Consider the following 25,705-nt stretch of genomic DNA (forward strand, 5'->3'; position numbering starts at 1 on the left):
TTGAGTTCAAATATATGTTTGTATAACAACTGAAAATGTTTACTTGATATTAATTATGTATTTCCTTTGTATTTTGAAAGCTGTTTTTTTTTAACATGTCACCAGCAGCAGAGGACTAGGATATCTTCCCGCCGATGTTTCCCTGAAGATGAGCTAAGAAAGAGATGGGTCACATGGCAGATGTATATCGATTATGAAAAAAGGTACTTAGATTTTTTTTTCTATTAAATTAAATAGGTTTCCATTATCTGTACAGTGAGGAACAGAAGTATTTGAACACCCTGCGATTTTGCAGGTTCTCCCACTTAGAAATCATGGAGGGGTCTGAAATTCACATTGTAGGTGCATTCCCACTCTGAGAGACAGAATTTAAAAAAAAATTCAGGAAATCACATTGTATGATTTTTAAAGAATGTATTTGTCTTGCACTGCTGAACATAAGTATTTGAACACCTGAGAAAATCAGTGTTAATATTTGGTACAGAAGCCTTTGTTTGCAATTACAGAGGTCAAACATTTCCTGTAGTTCTTGACCAGGTTTGCACACACTGCAATAGGGATTTTGGCCCACTCCTCCACACAGATCTCCTCTAGATCTGTCAGGTTTCGGGGCTGTCGCTGAGCAACACGGAGTTTCAGCTCCCTCCAAAGATGTTCTATTGGATTTAGGTCTGGAGACTGGCTAGGCCACTCCAGAACCTTGATATGCTTCTTACGGAGCCACTCCTTGGTTATCCTGGCTGTGTGCTTCGGGTCGTTGTCATGTTGGAAGACCCAGCCACGACCCATCTTCAATGCTCTGACTGAGGGAAGGAGGTTGTTGCTCAAAATCTCACAATAAATGGCCCCATTCATCCTCTCCTTAATACAGTGCAGTCGCCCTGTCCCCTTCGCAGAAAAGCACCCCCAAAGCATGATGTTACCACCCCCATGCTTCACAGTAGGAATTGTGTTCTTGGGATGCAACTCATCCTTCTTTTTCCTCCAAACACGGCGAGTGAAGTTTAGACCAAAAGGTCTACTTCGGTCTCATCTGACCACATGACTTTCTCCCATACCTCCTCTGGATCATCCAGATGGTCATTGGCAAACTTCAGACGGGCCTGGACATGTGAAGACTTAAGCAGGGGAACCTTCCGTGCAATGCATGATTCGAAACCATGACGGCAAAGTGTTCTACCGACAGTGACCTTTGAAACTGTGGTCCCAGCTCTCTTCATGTCATTGACCAGCTCCTCCCTTGTAGTTCTGGGCTGATTCCTCACCTTTCTTATCATCAGTGATACCCCACGAGGTGAGATCTTGCATGGAGCCCCAGTCCGAGGGAGACTGACAGTCGTCTTTAGCCTCTTCCATTCTCTAACATTTGCTCCAACAGTTGATCTATTTTTACCAAGCTGCTTAGCAATTGCCCCATAGCCCTTTCCAGCCTTGTGGAGGTCCACAATTTTGTCTCTGGTGTCTTGACAGCTCCTTGGTCTTGCCCATGGTAGTAGTTGGCGTCTGACTGACTGTGGGGTGGACAGGTGTCTTTAAAGAGCTCAGACAGGTGCTACTAAGTTAGATTAATGAGTGGAGTAGAGGTGAACTTTTTAAAGGCACAGTAACAGGTCTTTGAGAGCCAGAATTCTTGCTGTTTCTTAGGTGTTCAAATACTTATGTAAGACAGTGCAAGACAAATAAATTCTTTAAAAATCATACAATGTGATTTCCTCAATTTTTTTTTTATTCTGCCTCTCAGAGTGGGAATGCACCTACAATGTGAATTTCAGACCCCTCCATGATTTCTAAGTGGGAGAACTTGCAAAATCGCAGGGTGTTCAAATACTTCTGTTCCTCACTGTATAAATAAAGAGAAGGGATCATGTAAATTAAACAGTGTGTGTTTAGTACCACTTAAGCCTTGGCTGACACTGAATGTGGCTTTGCAATCGCACTACTTCACCTGAAGTAGCGCAATTTCAAAACCGCTGTTCAGTGCGATTTCATGTGCGGCTTGCCCGACATCTGTGCGACTTCATGCACAGATGTCTATGCAAGTCGCACATGAAATCGCCAAAAATAGCGCAGGAAACTTTTTTCAAAATCGGTGCCGCAACCCAAAGTCAGAGTCGTACCAATTTGAACGATTCCATAGGCACAAATAAGGTGCAACTTGTCATGTGATTTTGAACTGTTAAATCGCATTAAAAATCGCACTGGTGTGAATAGGGGCTTACCTTGTGGTTCATCTACTACAGATTACGTTATAAAATCCCTGGGTGTCCCCCATGAGGGTACAAAACGAAATAAAGCTGCACCAGCAGTCAGTCACTCCTGCAATGACATAGCCATCTCCTCTGCTATACTCCGTACACAACCTTTTATAAAGCTACTGGAGTAACAGCAAAATGGAATACTATGGAGCAGCCATTCTCAAACTAAGGCTCCATGAAACCCTAGGATTCTTTTAGAGGTTGCTAGGGATTCCTTGAGCTGTGGCTGACTGATCTGCCACTGATGGGGCCTGCATAGTTTCATAGCCAGCACCACTTGGCAAAACCAGCTGCATGACTTTCAATGGCCTTGGGTCTGAAGGTCTTTTTAGCTGTCTCTAAGGGGGCATTGTTCCCATTGGCCAAAAATGTAAGAGGAAATTTTTCCAACCAACCACTAATGAACTGTTTTTAGCAGGGATTCCCTGAGACCCTAAATTATGTCAAGGGTTCTTCTAGACCAGTTTTTCTCAACCTTTTTTCAGTCAAGGCACCCTTTAAAACTATGGACAGTCCTGAGGCACCCTTTAAAATTATGGACAGTCTTGAGGCACCCCATTCTAAAATGTGAAAAACTATTCCAATAGTTTTATATAACACAGCAAAATCCACACACATGTAGGACACCCAACATTAGAGGTGATTTATTCTTCCTAATCAAATACACTTTTGCACACTGGTCCTGACCAGTAATACAGTGTTTCTCTGTTTTTCTCCATCACTGAGATAATGTGACCCCAGCACTGACAGAGAGGGGCAGGGGAGAGTCAAACAAAGATGCTGTGCAGGCAATTGACATCCTCCTTATCAACTGATGTCATTGGCTATCAGGACGCCGATGGCTAGAAGGTTGTAATGACGCACAATGAAGACCTGTGACTTGGTGTAACTAAAAGTTAGGCTTCTTCCACCCTCCGGCTTGTATACAAGTTTTGGACAACATTTAGACATTTTGCCAAGGCACCCCAGAAGAAACCTCAAGGCACCCCAGAGTACCTGGGTACCCTGGTTGAGAAAGGCTGCTCTAGACTAAAAGAGTAAAAGCTGCTATAGGGTATCACTTGAGTTACATATCTGAATCTAATGGGGCTGCTGACATCAAATCCATCAATTATTAATGATCAGGGTAAGACAACATCATGAACACACAAAACCAAATTCTCTAATGTATCCAGACTGCAAATCACATCATAAACTTTCATAAGTCAGCGAAGGCACAACAAATCCTGCAAAGCACTGCTAAAGATAGGTGTAATTAATCTGCTTCAGTAAGCTGATCTGTCACTCTCACTTGCTGGGAGCTGCCTTTCCTCCAAATCATGGAATAAAGTGTTTACTAGATTTCATTTACTGTCTATTTTCCTTTTTAGCCATTACTCTTCCATACAAAACAAAGAAAGAACAGCGCCACTCAACCTTCTCTCACCATAACCATAGCCTTGCATGGTGTGATGCCCAGCGACAACAAGCTACCAATACCCAACAGAACGGTTAAGCATGACTTAAAACAACCAGCAAAGGTGGGAACATGTTGCTACTGTGTTCTTCAAGCAAATTATGCCCCTCACCTGCAATTTGGAGGAGGATCCAGCGTTATCTCTGCAAGTTCTTTCTGAATTCTAGAAGGGAAGAGAAATAATAGCATTTAATGATCACACATTGTAACACGTAAACAGCCTAGAGAAATGACAATCCAGAAGTTTCATTTTAGATTTTTACTTACAGTAAACTGATTGCTAACAGGGCCACATCAATCTGTACTTTAATATTGCAAATGTAATAATGCAAAAAAAAGTGCAATACAAAGCCATTTTGTCAGGCCACTAGAGTAGAAAAATTATTTTGGGCTAGAATATGTAGATCTCAAAAATAGGGTTTTCAAACCTCTGTCAAATACCACCAGATGTTTCAGGTAGAAAGACTTTGCCGATCTATCTAGTACAATACACGCAATCACCTGGCAAAGTGTGAGCTTCACCCTGCTGTGGTATACTAGAGAGTAATAGTGTCTATCCCAGACTTTCTTTACATTTTTATCCCAAAGGAGCTCTTCAAGTGGCTATAAACCTTTACATATACCCAGTGAAGTGACTAGCCTCAGGTGATACACAGAGATGAAACGATTCCTCCAACTTAAGTTGTGCCTGTTTATCTGCGGTTTTCTCTTCTCTACAGCCATTCAAAGAAAACAAATCAAAAACTATTTTCTCAGTTCCAGAAAGCAGGGTGCAGAGATCTGATGTCACACACTGCACAGTACAGAGCAGGGAGCTAAGTGTAATCTGAGACGTGAGTGGAGGGAAGGATAAACCCCCCTCTACACAGTCTTATAAGGAAACATGTACAACTGAGGCTGTCCATCATTTTCTGTGTGCTGGAGGAGACACGATACCATCTCCCGTGATTCTGTGGTGTTAGAATAACCTGTCAGAAAAAATTCATGCAGATAGCAGATGGATGAGAGAGCCGATAAAAATCAAGTACACACTATAAAGGCATATGCTTTATTCGTTTCTCAATTCAGAGATTTACAACTACTTTAAAAAAAATGTCAGTTCTCGAAGAAACGTCTACTAAAATGTTTCCAACTACAGATTTTGGTTGTAAAAACATAATCAGTAAGATGTAGATATGGCATCTTTGACACCAGGCTGATCATTTATTAGCATCCTCCTATCTCTATCTGGCAAAATTATTTTCAGTAATATGATAGGATAATGATTCAAATATTAAAAACAGCAAGAAGACAGACTCCCTTAGTTTAGTGATCAGCATTGTGCTTCCTCACATAGGTGGTGTGTGGAGACATGCCTCCTTCCATTGGTGGTCAGTGTGAATAATGACTCTTATATTGAAGGTCTGTCAGAATAATTCTTTCCTTACCGGTAATTGTAACTTATCTGAGACACAAGGAGAGAGGAGATAGGCTCCACTGGTGTCATGCAGTTGGTCCTGTCAAGTTGGTCTTGTCAAGACATTGGTCCCAGCACTATGTAAGCACCATCACATGGAATGTTAATCCATGACTGCCCATGGAACCCCTAGAAACCTCTGGAGGAACCTCAGGTTTCCGAGGAACACTGGTTGCGAATGGCCGGTCTAACCAATTGCAGTCCCATAAATCTGTGATTCTAGCTAGGGGGACTTGTGTCTAGGAAAGTATGAAGTTAGCTGTATAGATACCACACAACATTCCCATGAACGTTGATACACGCTTATGTGTAAAGGGATATTTTAATCAATAAACTCACTCAGACTGCGTACCAAAGGGAATGTGTTAAGGATAATTAATAAATGCTCCCTTTTGATAGCAACCTGTGCAAGATCTAAGCACTTGTCTGAATCATTTCTCTGGTTTGGGAAAAAGAAGTGTACTATTAACCAAGTAATTGAAACGCACTGGCAGTGTTAATTCCATGATCTTGGAGGAAATGAGGAAATGATGGACATGGTTAATGTCTATTGTTCTGGATCAATATCAATACATCTCGCTATGGTCATTATTTTATGCTAACAACAGTAAGCTTTCAGTGAACTCAAGAAGTCAGTCACCTTTTAGTTTAAATGAGTCAAATAAATATACAAAGGCAGCTGTGAACATTGCAGCTCTACCAATTGATTTCATGTAAGGTTATCCATATATAGATTTTTTGACTGAAAATCAGGAGCACTAAAAGGGATCTGAAAGGAGCTGTCTAGGCAGAATTAACATTATTCAATCACACTCAATTTACTCTCTGTCATTGTAACTAATTATTCAATTTCCTGCCTATAATGGCATTCTGTTAAAAGGTAAAAACAAAGCATTACCAAAGCGAGACTGTAAAAACAGAGTATTTAGAAGTCATTTAAATGCAAAAAAAATCAAATAAACATTTATAGCAATTACAATAAAAGTAATATGATCATTATTAACATAAGCAACATGCTGAAACCTGACTGCTATGCAAAAAATACATGTAAAGTGTAATATCCAAAGTTGGCATTTAGAGTAGTTCTAAACCCTGAAGGTTTTTCTACTTTCATTCAATCTATACTAGGGTCGTTGGTTCAAATCCCAACCACGGCACTACCTGCACGGATATTGCATAGTTCTCATTGTACCTGTGCAGGTTTCCTCTGGGTACTCTGGTTTCCTCCCACACTCCAAAGACAAGCTGGTAGGTTAATTGGCTCTTGTCTAAATTGGCCCTAGTATGTGTATGTATGAATGTGAGTTAGGGACCTTAGATTGTACGCTCCTTGAAAGTTAGGGACTGATGAGAATGTACAATATATATGTAAAGTGCTGTGTAATCGACGGCACTATATAAGTATATGTAATAAATAATTAAAATAAAATATACATGAAGGCAAGACATGAAATCTCCAGAGTGCAGCTACCCCCTCCCCCCCCCAACCCTCTTATACTTACCTGAGCCGGATCTCGATCCAGTGATGTGCATGAGAGCAGCAGCTCTTCAGGCTTTCCCCTCCTCAATGGCTCAGAGACAGCAGCAGGAGCCATGGAGGAAGCCATCACATCCAGTGAGGAAGGGGCGGGGGATCTAACTGAGCCATGCTCTGTGTGTCTATGGAGGCAGTTTACCATGGGGGCATGCAGCAGGGGAGAGGAACCAGGAGTGCCAGTGGGGGACCTGAGAAGCGGAGCTTCAGGGCTGCTCTGTGCCAAATTATTACACAGAGCACTTAAGTATAACATGTTTGTTATATATTATTTAATTATCTTCAGTATCACTTTAACATAAAAAAGAAAAAAAGCTTAAAGTGACACTACACCTTATTTTCCAAAAAATATAGATATATCCAGCACATGCTGAAGTGCACAGTGCGCAGAAGTCGCCAACAGTCTGTAGAGTGAACAGCTAAAGACCTCCAAACTGCGTGTGGCTTTCGTATTAGCACAACAGCAGTGCGTACATAGCTTAATGGATTGGGTTTCCATGGCCGAGCAGCTGCATCCAAGTCTTACATCACAAAGTGCAATGTAAAGCATTGGATGCCGTGGTGTAAAGCACACTGCCACTGGACTCTAGAACTGTGGAGACGTGTTCTCTGGAGTGACAAATCACACTTCACTGTCTGACAATGGACGTGTCTGGGTTTGGCAGTTGCCAGGATAACGGTACTTGCCTGACTGCATGGTACCAGGTGTAAAGTTTGGTGGAGGGGGGATTATGGTGTGGGGTTGTTCTTCAGGGGTTGGGCTTTGCCCCTTAGTTCCAGTGAAGGGAACTCCAAAGGCGTCAGCATAACAAGACATTATGGAAAATTTCATGCTCCCAATTTTGTGGGAACAGTTTGGGGATGGCCCCTTCCTCTTCCAACATAACTGCTCACCAGTGCACAAAGCAAGGTCCATAAAGACATGGATGAGCGATTTTGGGGTGGAGGAACTTGATCACAGAGTCATGATCTCAACCCGATAGAACACCTTTGGGATGAATTAGAGTGGAGACTGCGAGCCAGGCCTTCTCATCTGACATCAGTGCCTGACCTCACAAATGCGCTTCTGGAAGAATGGTCAAACATTCTCATAGACACACTCCTAAACCTTGCGGACAGCCTTCCCAGAAGAGTTGAAGCTGTTATGGCAGCAAAGGGTGGGCCAACTCAAAATTGAAGCTTATGGACTAAGATGGGATGCCATTAAAGTTCATATGCATGTAAAGGAAGGCGTCCCAATACTTTTGGCAATATAGTGTGTGGTGTGTGTATACCTATATATCTATATCTATATATATATATATATATATATATATACTGTAAAGTGAAACTAAACCCCTTGATTTAACTATTTCCCAGAATGGTTACATTCAAGGCATGCCGCGAATGGTAGCTGTCACAGTTGCTTGTGCTCTCAACTGAACTGTCAAGCAATTAGATGGCTGGTGTCATAACTGATCAAGGTGTAATCAAGCACCTAATCAGAAGATTGCACAACTAAAGTCTGCAGGGCTCACTGACCAAAATGAAGCATATGCAGATCTAAAGGGATGGGTTCTTTCATATAATGCTTCAGCCAGGGTGCTGTGACTCGATCTTACTAAGGAACAAAGAGCAGCCTGCAGAGACAGTGATGACCTTTCAAAAGAGGTATTTGAAATTATTTGATCAAACATATTTGATAGGACATTGATCATGGGGGGGCTCAAGGGAAGGTATTATATGTGTACATTGCACTTTAAAAAGGAGTATAAAAACAACCTAGCAGCACATGGTAAAGAATCCACCACAGGAAACATGAAAAGCTGTTTATTTTCACTCCATTAAAAGCACTGAAAGCATAAGCAACAGACAGATGCATTTCAGGGACAGACAAAGTAATGGGTTATCCTTGAAATACATCTGTCTGTTGCATATGTCTGCACTGCTTTTAATGGAGTGAAAATAAATACAGTTTCATATTTTCTACAGAGAGGTTTTCCTGTAAACTGCTACCTTTCATGCTTCTTTTTCTTTCTAATCAGAATAACTAGCAATGCCTACATGCTTGAATAAGGTTAGAAGGGAAAGTTTTGAATAGTAGCAATTATTGGGACACATATAAAGTATGAATGAGTAATATTAGCGTTAAAAGCTTCAACAAAAAATGGAAGAAACATTTTTTCCATCTGAATTTCAAAGCATGTACTACAATATTCTCAAATAAAATGCAATTTTGTGCAGGAGCAAGATGGAATGTAGAAGATACTTTACATAAAATAAAAGGAAGGCCCTCATTATTTCAGCACCCCACAAAACTTGACAATTGCCAACATCATATATTTGAGACAAAATAAAATGTATGGCACTTGGAATGTCTTATTAAAGGAAAGTATTGTTATAAAAAAATGTTAGCTGCCACTGATAACATCTTTGGAAAATGTTAACTGCTTATCATGCGCATCCAATGGCTTTAAAAATTAAATATTTAAATCATAATATGTATTCTTTTTTTGTCAACAGATGGTGCTTAAGGTATCATTTCACATTTCCAGCTTCTCCTTTTATCCTGTACTAAAAAGCCTATTTACAGAGTTCAGTAGCTCAAGCCAAAATGCACCCACACATGTGACAGAGTCAGAGCAGTGACTGCTCCTCCTCACTCCCTCTTTCTTTGTATGGCTCAGTTCTGCAGATCTTTGAAGGTAAAAAGCTTCTGCTTTGTACTACGGTAACAAATTTATTGTCATGCCTTAAAAAACCCTGTATAGCCAGTGTATTTTCTTTTAAAAATACAGTTGCAAGAAAAAGTATGTAAACCCCTTGAGATTACGTGGAGTTTTGCATGAATTGGGCATAAAATGTGCTCTGAACGTCATCTAAGTCACAACAATAGAAGAACACAGTCTGCTGAACATAATACTACACAAACATTAGATGTTGCCATGGTTTAATTGCACATAACATGTAAACATTCACAGTGCAGGGAGGAAAAAGTATGTGAGGCCCTAGCATAATGACTTCTCCCAGAGCTAATTGGAGCCAGGAGTGAGCCAACCTTGACTCCAATCAGTGTGATGATATTAGATGTGTTGCTGACAGCTGTCCTGCCCTTAAAAAAACACACACCTGTTTTGGGTTTACTGCTTTCAAGAAGCACTGTCTGATGTGAACCATGCCTCGCAGAAAAGAGCTCTCAGAAGACCTACGATCAAGAATTGTTGACTTGCATGAAGCTGGAAAGGGTTACAAAAGTATCTCCAAAAGCCTTGATGTTCATGTGTCCACGGTAAGACAGACTGTCTACAAATGGAGAAAGTTTAGCACTGTTGCTACTCTCCCTAGACATGGTCGTCCTGTAAAAATGACTGCAAGAGCACAGCGCAGAATGCTGCATGAGGTAAAGAAGAATCCCAGAGTGTCAGCTAAAGACCTACAGAAATCTCTGGCACATGCTAACATTTTTGTTGACACATTTACAATAAGGAAAACATTAAACAAGAATGGAGTACATGAGCGGACACCACGGAGGAAGCCATTGCTGTCCAAAAAGAATATTTCAGCACGTTTGAAGTTTGCAAAAGAGCACCTGGATGTTCCACAGCACTACTGGCAAAATATACTGTGGACAGATGAAACCAAGATTGAGTTGTTTGGGAAGAACACACAACACTATGTGTGGAGAAAAAAAGACACAGCACACCAACATCAAAACCTCATCCCCACTGTAAAACATGGCGGAGGGAGCATCATGGTTTGGGGCTGCTTTGCTGCCTCAGGGCCTGGATGGATTGTTGTCATTGATGGGAAAATGAATTCCAGAGTTTATCAAGACATTTTGCAGGAAAACGTACGACCATCTGTCTGCCAACTGAAGCTCCGCAGAGGATGGGTGATGCAACAGGACAATGACCCAAAGCATACAAGTAATTCAACAAAACAATGGCTGCAACAGCACAGAATACGCCTTCTGGAGTGGCCCAGTCAGAGTCCTGACCTCAACCCGATTGAAATGCTGTGGCATGACCTTAAGAGAGTGATTCACACCAGACATCCCAAGAATATTGCTACACTGAAACAGTTTTGTGAAGAGGAGTGGTCCAAAATTACTCCAGATCATTGTGCAGGTCTGATCTGCAACTACAGGAAACGTTTGGTTGAGGTTATTGCTGCCAAAGGAGGGTCAACCAGTTATTAAGTCCAAAGGTTCACATACTTTTTCCTCCCTGCACTGTGAATGTTTACATGTTATGTGCAATTAAACCATGGCAACATCTAATGTTTGTGTAGTATTATGTTTAGCAGACTGTGTTCTTCTATTGTTGTGACTTAGATGACGTTCAGAGCACATTTTATGCCCAATTCATGCAAAACTCCACGTAATCCCAAGGGATTCACATACTTTTTCTTGCAACTGTAAGGTTAAAGTATGACTAAAGGCAAAACATTTTTTTTTCATTTTGGATAGAGCAAGGGAGGGTTGTCAGATTTTTTTTTCACTGTGCGACATTGGGGAGATTTCTCTTCACTTCCTGTTCCATAGCCAAACAAGAAGTGAGAGGAAATCCCTGCAAATTAAGGGAATTCCTTGGGGACACCCGAATCACTAAAATTAGTGTCCCCATTAGAAGGTTTTAATTTTATTACTTTTCTGGGGACAACCCAAAATTTGAGATTTATTTTTACTTTCAATGACAATAGTAAACAGGTCAAATAAAGAGGGTGAATTTCCTTAATGGGGGCCCAGACAACAATAAAAACTGACAGATGCTCTAATCCCTCTCCACTCCAAATGTTTTCCTTTAGTTCACCTTTTGAACAAAATAAAAAAAATCTGCATTTAATTTTTTTTGTCCAAAGGAGCCTGGAAAGCATTGCACCAGCAATCAGTATATAGTTGATGCCATGCAGGTCTCCTGCAGACTTGTCAGAATATCTGCTTGCAGTACGGGATGTATGGTCAAGCAGATATACTGACAGGAAGCTTCAATGAACTACCACGGCGCTCCACAGCACTGTGGTAGTTCATTGAAAATTACAAGCCAACAGCCGCTAAGGTTGTTGGGACTTGTAGGCACTCATTCACAGAACACAGTGAATGTGTGATGTGGCTGTGTGGGCGGAGCCCCGCACGGTCACGCTGTTTTCAAATCTGACAGATAATACAGGGAAACTTCTCCCCGTACTATCTGTCAGAGGGAGGGACGGCAAGCGCAGCTGCGGCTATGGGAACATGTTGCATGTTCCACCCTAAAAATGGGTGGAACATGTAACATGTTCCAAAGGTGAACTTATCCTTTAAGTATTACAGATACAGTTAAAGCTTCACTATAAACGAGGTAACATTTTAAATCTGAATAAGATTTAAATAACTATTCTTGACAGGTATGTTTTTCCTTAAAGTGGAACTTTACCCCTACTAGGCAGATAAACAATCATGTTCTTTAGCAAGGAACATACATTCCACATTAAAAATTATGCTACCAAAACTAGTGTGCGCTGTAAGTTGCCTCCAGAATTGCTCCTGTTTCTTCTTGCTGGAGGCTGCCATCTTACTGAAGCTCAGAGCACCTGATCAGTAGTAAATCTATAGACAGTCAGCAGATCGGCCTCTACATTTAAGGAACAGTGCTGAAGAACAGAGAGCAACTGAGCATGTGCAGAGCAGGATGAGACAGTGTATTTCTGGATTTGAAACAATTTAGGCACTTATTTTTAATGTTTTAGAAGGTGTGAAAGTGATTCTAAAGGCTTATTTATTTATTTATTTTAAATAAATAAATAATACTTAACTGCTGTGTACAGCGGTTTTGCACAGAGCAGCCCTGATCCTCCTCTTCTTGGGTCCCCCGCAGACTTTCCTGGCCCCTCCTTCCTGTCAGGTGCCCCCACAGCAAGCAGTGTGCTATGGGGGCACCCGTTGCTCTGTGTGCCCATTCACACACAGAACCACGGCTCAACCCAGCCCTCTCTCTCTTTTCATTGGCTCGCTGTGATGGACAACAGTGCGAGCTAATGGTTCCTGCTTCTGTCTCAGCCAATGAGAAGAGGAAGTCCCAGGATAGCCGAGACTCCAGTGTACATCGCTGGATGGAGAAGGGGCTTAGGTGAGTACTAGGGGGGTTGCTGCTGCACACAGAAGGTGTTTTACCTTCATGCATAGAATGCATGAAGGTAAAAAACCTTCAGTCTTTAGAACCACTTTGGAAAATTTCCCCTCATATCCTGTTATGTCTTCATCAAGTGAAGAGATATCTCCCAGGGACATAAGAAGCAAAAATAAAAAAAAATAAACATTTTAACCGTTCCTTACTCTAAAAAAATACGTTTTAATGGCATTTGCTCCTGAATGTAATAGGCCACATTTTAGTAATCTCTGTTTCAATGTGAAGTGCTTGAAACAAAAAAATATATTTTTAGTTTTGCTTTCAGCTAGTATACAATGATTTCCACCAGTAGTATTATTGGCAGAATTGTCGCCCCGTGACAGTGACAGCTGATTTAAAACAATGTCTGAAATTGTCATCACAGGTTGAAAGCACAGTCTTACTTCCATTACAAATCTTAACAAACAAGGGTTTATACCTCACCTCAGGACAGCAGGTCGAGCCAGTTTAGGCTTCACATGTTACAAATTAGCAGTTGCAAAGGAACAGTCACCAAGGGGCTAATATATGGCCCTAAATTAGTCAGTGTATGTATTATGAAAACATTTCTCAAAAGGGCCACAAGGCAAAAGTTTCCTGGCTACCCCCAGTACCTAGGTGAACACCAGCAAAGCAGTTGAAATAGGTATACAGTAACTGCTATAACTCTGTGCAGCCAGTTTTATGATATAGGCACCTCTGCCATAAAGCATGGTCAGGTTCCTTATGTCCACTGCAATGGCAGCACAGCTTAAAGTGTTACTAAACCCACAACAGTAAAATCAGCCTGTATATGAAGTAAAGCATGCCTGTTATACTCACTGTGGAACCTAAGGGGTTAATCCCTAACATTGTGTAAAAAGGCCGTTTGATCCTTTCTTCTCTGCCCCTCCTCTTGTTCAAATGTCCACTTCTTATCTCCTAATAAGACAGACTGAACCCATAGCCATTCTGCACATGCTCAGTTCAGTGTGTATTGATAAAGAGATTTTCTTTTTTTCTTGGGAGAGTCCATGTGATCAGCACAGGGCCAATCCACACTGTCCAGACAGAGGGTCAGGGGTTTTGCATCCTCCTAGCAGAAGGAAAACTTCTACAAGATTTAACCAGTGCTCTGCTGAACACTGATAAAAGTCACAAGACTGCTCCAACTGCTGATGACAAAAGGTATTTAGCAGTTTATATTTACTAAAATAACTGCATTTCCATGTTGTATGTACTGTGGGAGACCAGATATAAAGAATGCAGGGTCCTGGGTTAAGTACACACCCCCAGCCTGCTGACTGAACAACAAGGGAGCAGCAGCACACTGAAGAGTTGTCACTATTTTCCCTGTAAGCACGTGCACATTAGCCCTGGTAAAGGAGGCGAGAAGACAAGACCATTTAAGTTTCAAAGCGGAACTAAACGCTCTCTCACTAGTAGCTATTTTTAACCTCTTGCCCTCCGGAAGCTTTACCCCCCTTCCTGACCAGGCCATTTTTTTGCTGTACGGCGCTGAATAATTTTAACTGATAATTGTGTGTTCATGAAACGCTGTACATACATTACATTTATGTCCTTTTTTCCCAAAAATAGACCTTTCTTGTGGTGGTATTTGATTGCCTCTGCGGTTTTTACTTTTTGCGTTATAAACAAAAAAAGACCGATAATTTTGAAAAAAAAAAAAAACAATATTTTTTATTTTCACCTATAAAACATGCAATAAAAAAATGTAAAAATCAAATTTCTTCATAAATATAAGCCAAATTGTACTGTTACATATTTTCAATACATGAAAAAGTGTACATTGATTAGTTTGCGCAAAAGTTATAGTGTCTACAAACTAAAGAACATATACTAGAATTGTATTTATTTTTTTTATACTAGTAATAGCGGCGATCAGCGACTTATAGTGGGACTGCGATATTGCGGCGGACATTTTTACACTAACTGGCACTTTGTAGGAACCAGTGATACTAATACAGAAATCAGTGCTAAAAATATGCACTAACACTGTACTAATGACAATGGTTGGGAAGGGGTTAACATCTAGGGCAATCAAAGGGTAAATGTGTGCCTATGTGCTTGGTGCACATTAGGTGGTGCTGTTACTACAGGAACTGAAGGATCGTGTTCCCAGCTTTGCAGAGGCACAATTCAGTTCACCACATGTCAGAACAGAGCTCTGCCTTGTTTATATAGGCAGAGCTCTGTTCTCTCTATGGCCCGATGAGAGGCAGGTGCTGGCACACATCCGTTCACCAGGACTCACAGATCGGCTTCTGCTGTGGGTGTTCACAGCAGAAGTGAGCCGCTGGCGATGCACACTCTCCCTCTATGGCGGAAGTGCAAAATCCCACGTATATATATCTATATATACATAGATATATATATACACAGTGCCTTGAAAAAGTATTCATACCCTTGAAATTTTCCACATTTTGTCATGTTACAACCAAAAACATAAATGTATTTTATGGGATTTTATGTGATAGCCCAACACAAAGTGGCACATTTGTGAAGTGGCAGGGAAATGATAAATGGTTTTCAAAATGTTTTACAAATAAATATCTGAAAAGTGTGGCTTGCATTTGTATTCAGTCTCCCCCCCCCTCCCCACCCACTCCGAGTCAATACTTTGTAGAACCACCTTTCGCTGCAATTACAGCTTTTTTGGGGATGTCTCTACCAGCTTTGCAGATCTAGAGAGTGAAATTTTGCCCATTCGTTGCAAAATAGCTCAAGCTCTGTCAGATTGGATGGAGAGCGTCTATGAACAGCAATTTTCAAGTCTTGCCACAGATTTTCAATTGGGTTTAAGTCTGGACTTGACTGGAGCATTCTAACACATGAATATGCTTTGATCTAAACCATTCCATTGAAGCTCTGGCTGTATGTTTAGGGTCGTTGTCCTGTTGGAAGGTGAACCTCCGCCCCAGTCTCAAGTCTTTTTCAGACTCTAACAGGTTTTTGTCTAAGATTGCCCTGTATTTGGCTCCATCCATCTTCCCATTAACTCTGACCAGTTTCCCTGTCCCTGCTGATGAAAAGCATCCAACACAACATGATGTTGCCACCACCATGTTTCACAGTGGGGATGGTGTGTTCAGGGTGATGTGCCATGTTAGTTTTCTGACACACACATTTTGCTTTTTGGACAAAAAGTTTAATTTTGGCCTCATCTGACCAGAGCACCTTCTTCCACATGTTTGCTGTGTCCCCCACATGGCTTCTTGCAAACTGCAAACAGGACTTCTTATGGCTTTCTTTCAACAATGGCTTTCTTCTTGCCATTTGTGGAGTGCACAACTAATAGTTGTCCTGTGGACAGATTCTCCCACCTGAGCTGTAGATCTCTGTAGCTCCCCCAGAGTTACCATGGGTCTTCTTGGCTGCTTCTCTGATTAATGCTTTCCTTGCCTGGCCTGTCAGTTTAGGTGGATGGCCATGTCTTCGTAGGTTTGCAGTTGTGCCATACTCTTTCCATTTTTGGATGATGGAATGAACAGTGCTCTGTGAGATGTTCAAAACTTTGGATATTTTTTTTATAACCTAACCCTGCTCTAAACTTCTCCACAACGATATCCCTGACCTGTCTGGCGTATTCCTTGGCCCTCATGATGCTGTTTGTTCACTAATGTTCTCTAACAAACCTCTGAGGGCTTCACAGAACAGCTGTATTTATACTGAGATTAAATTACACACAGGTGGACTCTATTTACTAACTAGGTGACTTCTGAAGGCAATTGGTTCCATTAGATTTTAGTTAGGGGTATCAGAGTAAAGGGGGCTGAATACAAATGCACGACACACTTTTCAGATACTTGTACAAAATTTTGAAAACCAGTTATCATGTTCCTTCCACTTCACAATTATGTGCCAATAAAATACATTTACGTTTTTGGTTGTATCATGACAGAATGTGGAATATTTCAAGAGGTATGAGTACTTTTTCAAAGCACTATATATATGTATATATATATATATATATACACACACACACGTGATTTTGTACAGGAGGGCTGCCCTGTAGACATAAAAGTGCTATATGGCGGTCATCAAGTGGTTAATCCTTATTCTGCTAGCCTTAGTAAACAGATAATAAAGTATATTGTATTTACTTGTGTTCAATTTTTTTTTAATTTCTTCAGTTGCTTTCCAGTTTCTGGCCTAGGCCAAAATGATGTCATGAATCCAAGGAGTCTTCATGGACATTTTTTCTATCATCTGGAGGAGGGGCTTTCTCAACTAAGCATGTCTGAGTTAAGGGCAGAGGGATTCCAGGAAGTACTGTAAATGCTACATCAGGGGTGTTGACATTTTTTAAAAAACTACTTGTCCAGGGACTAAATTGGGGTTCAAATCTACTTGTTCCTCATGATAATCTGCTTGTCCTGATAAAATGTTTTATTTTTTTTAACCAAAACCGTATTTAAATCTGAGATGCTTTTAGGAATATCTGGGGCTTTTAAAAATAAAAGGGGTTTTATGGCGACTTAAACGTTTAATATTTTGAACATTGCGCTGTTTATCTCCTCCTCCCCTCCCTGCCTGTTTCCAGCACCGCACACAGGGACTAGCAGGGAGGGGAGAGACTTTGCAGTGTAATGAGCACTGATTGGGAGCTCGTCAGGAAAGGGGAGAATCGGGCTTATCTTTTATCTCTTTTGCTGCTAGAGCCGTTTTTGCATTTTTTTCACACGTTTAAAAAATCATCTTAGGCCTGAAGATGACACAAACCCCCCAAACATGATTTATTTTCTGAAAGTAGAGACCCTAGAGAATAAAATAATGGTAGTTCCAATTTTTTATGTCATACAATAGTACCGATATTACCACAAAATTACAGTAAAAATACACTTAAGTTAATTTTCGAGCACACAAAAAAAGCAATACATTACCCTATTTTTTGGTAAAAGATGAAGTTGCAACAAGTAAATAGATATCCATCATGTCAAAATTTGCGCACGCTCGTGAAATGGCGACGAACTTCAGTACCCTATATTTTCTATAGGTGACACTTTTAAAGCCCTTTATAGGTCATCAGTATAGTGTTACGGAGGAGCTCTGGTGCTAGAATTATTGCTCTCATCCTAGCGTGCGTGGCGATGTGTAACATGTGTATCGCAAATGATGTTTTCATGCGTAGGCACCCCAGTGTGTGCTTTCACGTTTTTACGTGAGTATATGTGAGGATGGGCTCAATTTTTTTTTGAGGGGATGTTATGTGCTTGGCTGTAACTTTAATTTAAAAAAAACAACTTTCTTTTTTACTTTTTTTTTTTCATCACATAGGGGACAATAAGTCCCCTATGTGATGATATTTGGTGATAGGTTCTCTTTATTGAGAAATCTAAAAGACCCCCAATGTCTCCCCTTGAACTACACTGAATGTAATGCAGTGCAGATCGTACCGCATTACATTCTTATTTATTTATTTATTTACATCGCTCACGGGGACCCGGAATTGATATCATAACGTCACTTCTGGGTCAGAACAAGAAGGGGAGGGGAGCGGAAGTGTCCACTCTATTCCCTCCCCTCTAGCCGACGGTGATGAACTGGTCCTGGGCCCACAGATGGGCAAGCGGAGCCCGGGAGACAGTGAGCAGGGGGAGGTTCACGAGGGGGGCGGAGCCTGGCACTTTGGGCTGTGTGAAAGCAATCAGGCGGCAGTGCTCATGCCAGAATGCTTTCATCTGACAGGTGAGCCCTGCTGTTTGCCTGCAGCAGAGCTGAGGGTTAAAAAAAACGACCTGCCCGTTGCCCGAAACTATATGTCCCAGGCATCGGGCGATACGAATTGTACATGAATCACATGCCCTTTCTTACCACGGTCATAGCTAGAAATGCTAGGGGTGTGTTTTCGAAGTGATTTCTCAACTAAATAAAACATGGAGACTTGGATGGGGAGTTTGCTTTGAATAATAAAAAAATGAATTAAATAGCATTTTCAGTTTGTGGTGCTCAGATACAGTTTAGTTCCGCTTTAAATGATGAAAAAAATCCTGGTCTGTTGCATGTTTGCATTTTTTAATCCTAGTGATGAGAATATCGTCCGTTTCTTTTTGCATTTGAAAATAAAGAGGTTACTAAAGTTACCAAAATTCTCATACAACAGAATACAACTTCGGAAGTGATTTAATGTATCGTATTGTATTGTATTGTAATGTATTCTTTTGTTTCTGAGCATGCATGGTCTTGGTCTTCCAATTTTTTTGGAACGACTACTGTACTGATGAAATGTAAACCGTTTGTTCTGGTATCATATAAGAAAAAAGTTTGTGTTTGTGCCTTTGGATAATTTTGCATAAACTGTCATGATTGACTTTCAAAAGATGTGTACTAACAGATTATTGTACAATCGCTTTGAAAGTGGTATTTTGCGTCCGATTTTTTGATTGGGTGTACCAGGCATTACACTAGTCCAAGACACACAACAGAGATTTAAGTGAGAATCACATCCTATTAACTTCTAAACCAGCCACTATTTGTTTGGACAGATTAAATGCTCATTAGAGGTCAAGAGGCTGACATGTGCAGGCATGGATAATGGAAACAATGTTTGTAGGGGTCAAAAGCCTCAAAGGGAAAATCACAATATGACCTTTCAACCTGATTGCTTTCTACACATTTAGAAAGAAATGACTTGGACAGTGAAAGATTGGGGGCAAACTGACCAGTTCTATAGTGGATTTCTTTTCATCATGATTATACCCAGGTGTTGTGAAATAAACCCATACATACGGTATGTAAAATGAAGTAGTACTTGGCAACTCTCAATTTTGATCACAAAGTGGACAGAACTCAAAACAGAAGATATGCTTTTTTAAAGTATATGTAAACCCTCACCTTGTAAAACAAATCATTCAGTTTAAAACAGAAATGAAAGGCAAAACAATTGTGTATACACATAAAAACCATTCTAAATACCATTTCCCCCCTTTTTTATAAGTGATCACATACCCTCTGTTCTCACTGTCATAAGTAGCTTAGAGAGCTTGTGAAGGAGAAACAGCAGAACACTGATCTGCCCAGAGAATGGCTGTGTGTGTGTGGGGGGGAGATGGGGCGTGTCAGTGCAGCTAGAAACCTGGCCACGCTATGTTCTCCTGCCTGGTGTGGTCAGTTTTTTTTTCACAGGAAAGCAGAGGGACTGGCAGGAACACCAGGGATTTCACACAAAGGAAGCAATACAGAGAGAACAGGATATATTTTCCTACAAGTACATGGGACAGCAGCCACATAACAGGAATATGAAAATTTGGGTTGACATATTCTTTAAAATGTTACTACCTAGGGTCCTGTATTCACTATTTCTGGTATTCCACAGGAGACAGAACATGGAAATGCAATTATTTTAATAAATATAAACTGCTAAATACCTTTTCTCATCAGCAGTCTATAGCAGCCTTGTGTCCAGCAGAGCATTGGTTAAAGTATGCAGGAGGAGTTTTCATTCTCCTTTGACTGTCCTATGAGACTTCATGACCCCTGACCCTCTGTATGGACATTGCTGATTGGCCCTGTGGCGATCACATGCAGAAAAAAACCTCTCTAGCAATACACAGCAAACTGAGCATGAGCAGAGTGCCTTCTAGGGCTCTGTACTATCAGCAGATGAATTGGGTACTGTGAAAAGAAGGGGAGTATCAGAGAAGACAAAAAATCAAACAGCCTATTACACAATGCGGATTAACCCCTTAGGCTCCACAGTGCGTATAACAAGCATGCTTTACTGCATATACAGACTGATTTTACTAATGTGAGTTTAGTAACACTTTAAGAAATGTAAACTGTGCCCAAGCAGTGCCCTGAAACTGTACCTTTTTTGTGGAATTCCTAATGAAAAAATATCAGTACACGACCTGATACACTATATTGCCAAAAGTATTGGGATGCCTGCCTTTACACACACGAACTTAAATGGCCTCCCAGTCTTAGTCCGTAGGGTTTAATTTTGAATGGGCCCACCCTTTGCAGCTATAACAGCTTCAACCCTTCCGGGAAGGCTGTCCACAAGGTTTAGGAGTGTGTCTATGGGAACGTTTCACCATTCTTCCAGAAGTGCATTTGTGAGGTCAGGCACTGATATCGGACGAGAAGGCCTGGCTTGTAGTCTCCAATCTAATTCATCCCAAATGGTGCCCAATCATTGCTATCAGTGGGAGAAAGTGTTCCATTGGTGTCAGCAGAAGGAATAGTGTCACATCGTGATGTCACTGGAAGGAATAGCACCCCTAATGTTGTCAGTGAGAGGAATACTGCAATTAAAAGAGAAGTTGGGCTTTCCCCCCTCCCCCATTTATACTTACCTAGGTGGATGCAGCACCGGTCCCCTGCCGACTCTAAGGCTATGTTCACACTAGCGTTGTGTGCAGGCGGCAGAGAGGTTTCCCAAACGCCTCTGCCAATTCTGCACATTACAGCACATGGTGCTGTTCTAACGGGAGCGTTTGCGTCGCGGCAAAACGGACGCCTCTGGTCGAGTCAGGAGGCGTTGAAGCCTCCTATTCTCGTCTATAATGTCGCTCCGCAAACGCCCGGCCAGCGTTTGCGGTGCGATTGCAAGGCGTTTGCGGAGCGGTAACACCACTCAAACTGCATTATAGGCGTTTGTGGGGCGTTATTAACGCTCGGCAAACACCTAGCAACCGCTGCTAAACTGCGCATGCGGCGTTTGCGGAGCGTTTGCCGAGTGTTAAAAAATGCTCCGCAAACGCCGGACCAACGCTTGCCAAATGCTATAGGGGTGTTTTGGCAAGCACTGGTAAAACAGCCAAGTGTGAACGAGCCCTAAGTGTGAGAATTCAGCGATCACATGACTAAGAGAGCTGTCTGCTCCGCAACCCCGCTCATTGGAGCGCAGGGCTGTGGAGGGTGAGGAAGCGGAAGCAGCTGAGAGGCTGAGCTAGGTGCTGCTCCAGACTCTGGGGTGGATCCTGACTTTAAATTGGGGATCTTTTCCACTGTCAGCTGAAGCGGTCACAGAAGTGCAGATTAAACTGCACTTCTGTGATCCACAGGACAAGTACAGCCAAAAAGAGCTTTGGCTGTACTTCTCCTTTAAGCCAGCAAAGGGCCACACGTTGGAGACCACTGGTCTATAACCGAGTAATGGGAGGTTTGTGAAAACTACATCTCATTGTACAATTATGTGATTTTCAGTCTCAGTACTGTATAATGTCTGACAAAGAAACTCATCAGGTTTCAAAAACATGCTTCTTTAAAAACTTGTGTTAGCTGGTATGAGTTATCACCTGAATTCCAAACTTCAACTTGAATCCACAGCTAACATAATACAGCACTCTACCAGTGATCGACCAAATGTGAAATGTGATAACTCAGATCCCATTATATTTATTATATATGCATGAAAATCTGCGGAAATATCAAGGTGCTTTATTCTTGCAGCTATAAAGGATGATTGAGAAACAGACAATGGGACAGCAAGCAGCCGTCTATGCTGTCAGCTGCTTAGTGCAGTGTTCCCCTCTGAATTCTCTTTCTAATCAGTCACGTCATCATCACACCAGGCAGAGAGAAGCAAACAGTGTGCATAGATTAGCATGAAAACATCCAGCGCTGTGATCTGTAATACACTAGGGAAACCACATACACTATAATAATGGAGACAGACATTTTGTGAACGTACTGGTTGTACTCCAGAAGTGCACAGTGGCAATCAGGGACACAGTTTACGCAAGCTTCACTTTCAATAGCTGAAGACCTAAGATACCCTCAACCTAGTGACACATTAGAAAAGGCTGCTAATCCTTTATGCTGTTCTAGTCTCATCCATGGAGGAGCTCCATGTCCCTTTTCTTCATACATGGAGTGGAACACAATAGGTTCAATTCAGCATAACCATGTGGCACTTTCAATACTTTGCTATATTTGGTTTCTTTTTTCTTATGATAAAAAAATGGATTTCTCAGAGAGAGATTTAACTGAAAAAGTCATTTGAGGTGGTAAGAAAATTATGCTTTAGGATATAAAATATTTTAGGAGAACATAAGACTTTTCAACAGTTGAACGGCCATTTTGTGTCAAAAGGTAACAATTTCACACCACAGAAATATTGATGTTTGCAGCTTGAACATTTATATTAAGAATTTATCATATTTTGGTTGTAAACCTTCACATATACAAAGTGAAGTGACTAGCCTCAGGTGTCAAACAGAGATTAAACAAATCCTCCTACATAAGTTGTGCCTGTTTATCTGCAGTTTCTCTTCTCTGCTTTCAAAGAGCTGAGTTTATAAAAGGTGTCTGAGAGTTCAGAAAAAAGGGGGTGGAGAGCTGAAGTTACACTGTTACAGTGAGGAGAGCTCTGAGAGCTGATTAGAGGGAGGAGACAACCCCCATCCACACAGCTCATAGGAACAGAGCTGAGGATCCCAATTTGCTGGAGGACCCTTCCTTGTCACCCTTTTTCTCCCAGTGTAAGGAAAACTTGTCAGAAGTGATTCATGCTGAAAGCAGAGTAACAAAGCAGCAGACAGAAATAACACTTAGTGCTCTGGATATGCTTTGTCCCTATTTCATGTCTGAGGTTCACAATCACTTTACTTTGAAATACTTAATTTATCTTAGTGGATTGTGCCTATTTCATGCCTGGACATTTAAACTGTCCTAAGGTCAAATACAATAGTAATGGGTACAAAATACACCTAACCCTTTATTTTAAATCTGCTACACCTTGGGCCAACTTGGTACAAAAGTTGAGGCTGCAGCTGTCAATTAGTAAACCTTTTCTAATTACTTGTATGTAACAAGCCAATCAGATTATGTGCTGGCATGTGGGTGCTTTTAAAAAGTTAGAAAAGTTTTCAAATCTCAAAGTGCTCTCTTGTCATCTTTGTATACAAAGTTTAAAAGATGACCCTGAAAGGATTGTTTTGCCATAGTAGGAGTGTTTTAATGTTAAACCCTTGTTCCCAGCCCCATAAAAGTTCATGGGATTCCGATAAGGGTTCATGAAAACTGAGCTTAAAAAAACGCAGGGTTTTTTTTGCGTTTTGCCTGTAGAAGCAGCTCAATGTTATCCTATGTGTCCATGCACATTAGGATGTTTAGAGTTATGTTTTAAGCTCAGCGTTTAGAGGCAGAAAAAAAATGGTCTGGGTTTTTGAGAGGAGTTTTCTGGCAGAAAAAAGTGTTAAACGCTCCCAAACGCTATTACTAAAATGCTCTATATAAACTTTTTTTCTCTGCCAAAAGAACTGGTATTTTTTAAGCCCAGTGTGCATGGAACCTTAGTGTGAAGAAGCCAACACAAAAATGTACAGTAGACCAAGATTCCTCCATAGGCTGCTAGAGGTTCCTTGAGCAATGAGCAATTTCTGCTTCTCAGATAAGCTCCTACTGACACCATTGATCCTTTTAGCTATCTGTAAGGGGGGTAATTCTTCTCAGTGACTACAAGTGTAAGGAACATTCTTTCCATTGACCATCACGCTAATCCATCATGAGTTGTAGATATAGCAATATATAGCAGGGGTTCCCTAAGATCAGAAAGTTATTTCAAGGGTTCCTCTACGTTAAAAAGGTTGAGAAAGGCTGATGTAGACATTGTGGTGGCTACGAGATGACATGCACGTCTGCCGTCAGGAACCCCCGACAGCATTTATACCACCTGCTACACTGGATTATTGCTGTTTCTCTGGTGTTTTTAATCTTTGTTGATGCGGTTTGTGCTACAGTTAGGTCCATATATATTTGGACACAGGCACAATTTTAGTTTTTTATAGGGATTTACCAAAACATATTCAAGCTATAGTTATATAATAGATCTGGGCTGAAAGCGCACACTCTCAGGTTTAATTTGAGGGTATGTACATCCAAATTGGAGGAAGGATTTAGGAATTACAGTTCTTAAGGGTAGCCATCCCCCCCTTTTTCAAGGGACCAAAAGTAATTGGACAATTAAATCAAAAGCTGTTTCATGGCCAGGTGTGGGATACTCCTTCGTTATTTCTTCATCAGTTAAGCAGGTAAAAGGTCTGGAGTTGATTCTAAGTGTGGTATTTGCATTTGGAATCTATTGCTGTGAACCTACATCATGCGTTCAAAGGAGCTGTCCATGCAAGTGAAACATTGTAAGGCTTCAAAAATGAAACAGATCCATCAGAGAGATAGCAGTAACATTAGGATTGGCCAAATCAACAGTCTGGTACATTTTGAGGAAAGAAGATCGCACTGGTGAGCTCAGAAACATAAAAAGGCATGGATACCCACAGAAGGCAACAGTGGTGGATGATCGCAGGATCCTCTCTATGGTAAAGAAGAACCCATTCACAACATCCAGACAAGTGAAGGACACTCTCCAGGAGGTGGGCGTATCATTGTCAAAGTCTACAATCAAGAGAAGACTTCACGAGAGCAAATATAGAGGGTTCACCACAAGGTGCAAACCATTCATAAACCTGAAGAATAGAAAAGCCAGATTAGACTTTGCCAAAAAACATCTAAAAAAGCCAGACCAGTTCTGGAAAAGCATACTTTGGATGGATGAAAGTAAGATTAATCTGTACCAGAATGACGGGAAGAAAAAAGTGTGGAGAAGGCTTGGAACAGCTCATGATCCAAAGCACACATCATCTGTAAAATATGGTGGAGGCAGTGTGATGTCATGGGCATACATGGCTTTCAGTGGCACTGGGTCATTGGTGTTTATTGATGTTGTGACAGAAGCAGCCAGATGAATTCTGCAGTGTTTAGAGATATACTGGCAGCCCAGATTAAGCCAAATGCAGCAAAGTTGATTGGACAGCGGTTCACAGTACAGATGGACAATGATCCAAAACACACTGCAAAAGCAACCCAGGAGCTTTTAAAGGAAAAGAAGTGGAATATTCTGCAATGGCCGAGTCAATAACCTGATCTCAACCCAAT

General features: G+C 41.1%; 1 protein-coding gene across 1 annotated transcript in view; it reads right to left on the reverse strand.

Moving 5' to 3' along the window:
• Positions 1-25,705, reverse strand: part of LOC149472247 (ubiquitin-conjugating enzyme E2 E2) — a 363,295-nt gene that overhangs the window by 293,708 nt on the left and 43,882 nt on the right. The window contains exon 3 of the mRNA XM_089691029.1: positions 3,824-3,874. Coding sequence (XP_089547155.1) covers positions 3,824-3,874 — 51 coding nt within the window. The remainder of the gene's footprint in view (positions 1-3,823; positions 3,875-25,705) is intronic.

The sequence above is a fragment of the Staurois parvus genome, unplaced genomic scaffold (assembly GCF_062004578.1).
Source record: "Staurois parvus isolate SC_StPar_1 unplaced genomic scaffold, SC_StPar_1.0 ptg000021l, whole genome shotgun sequence".
Classification (NCBI taxonomy): Eukaryota; Metazoa; Chordata; class Amphibia; order Anura; family Ranidae; genus Staurois; species Staurois parvus.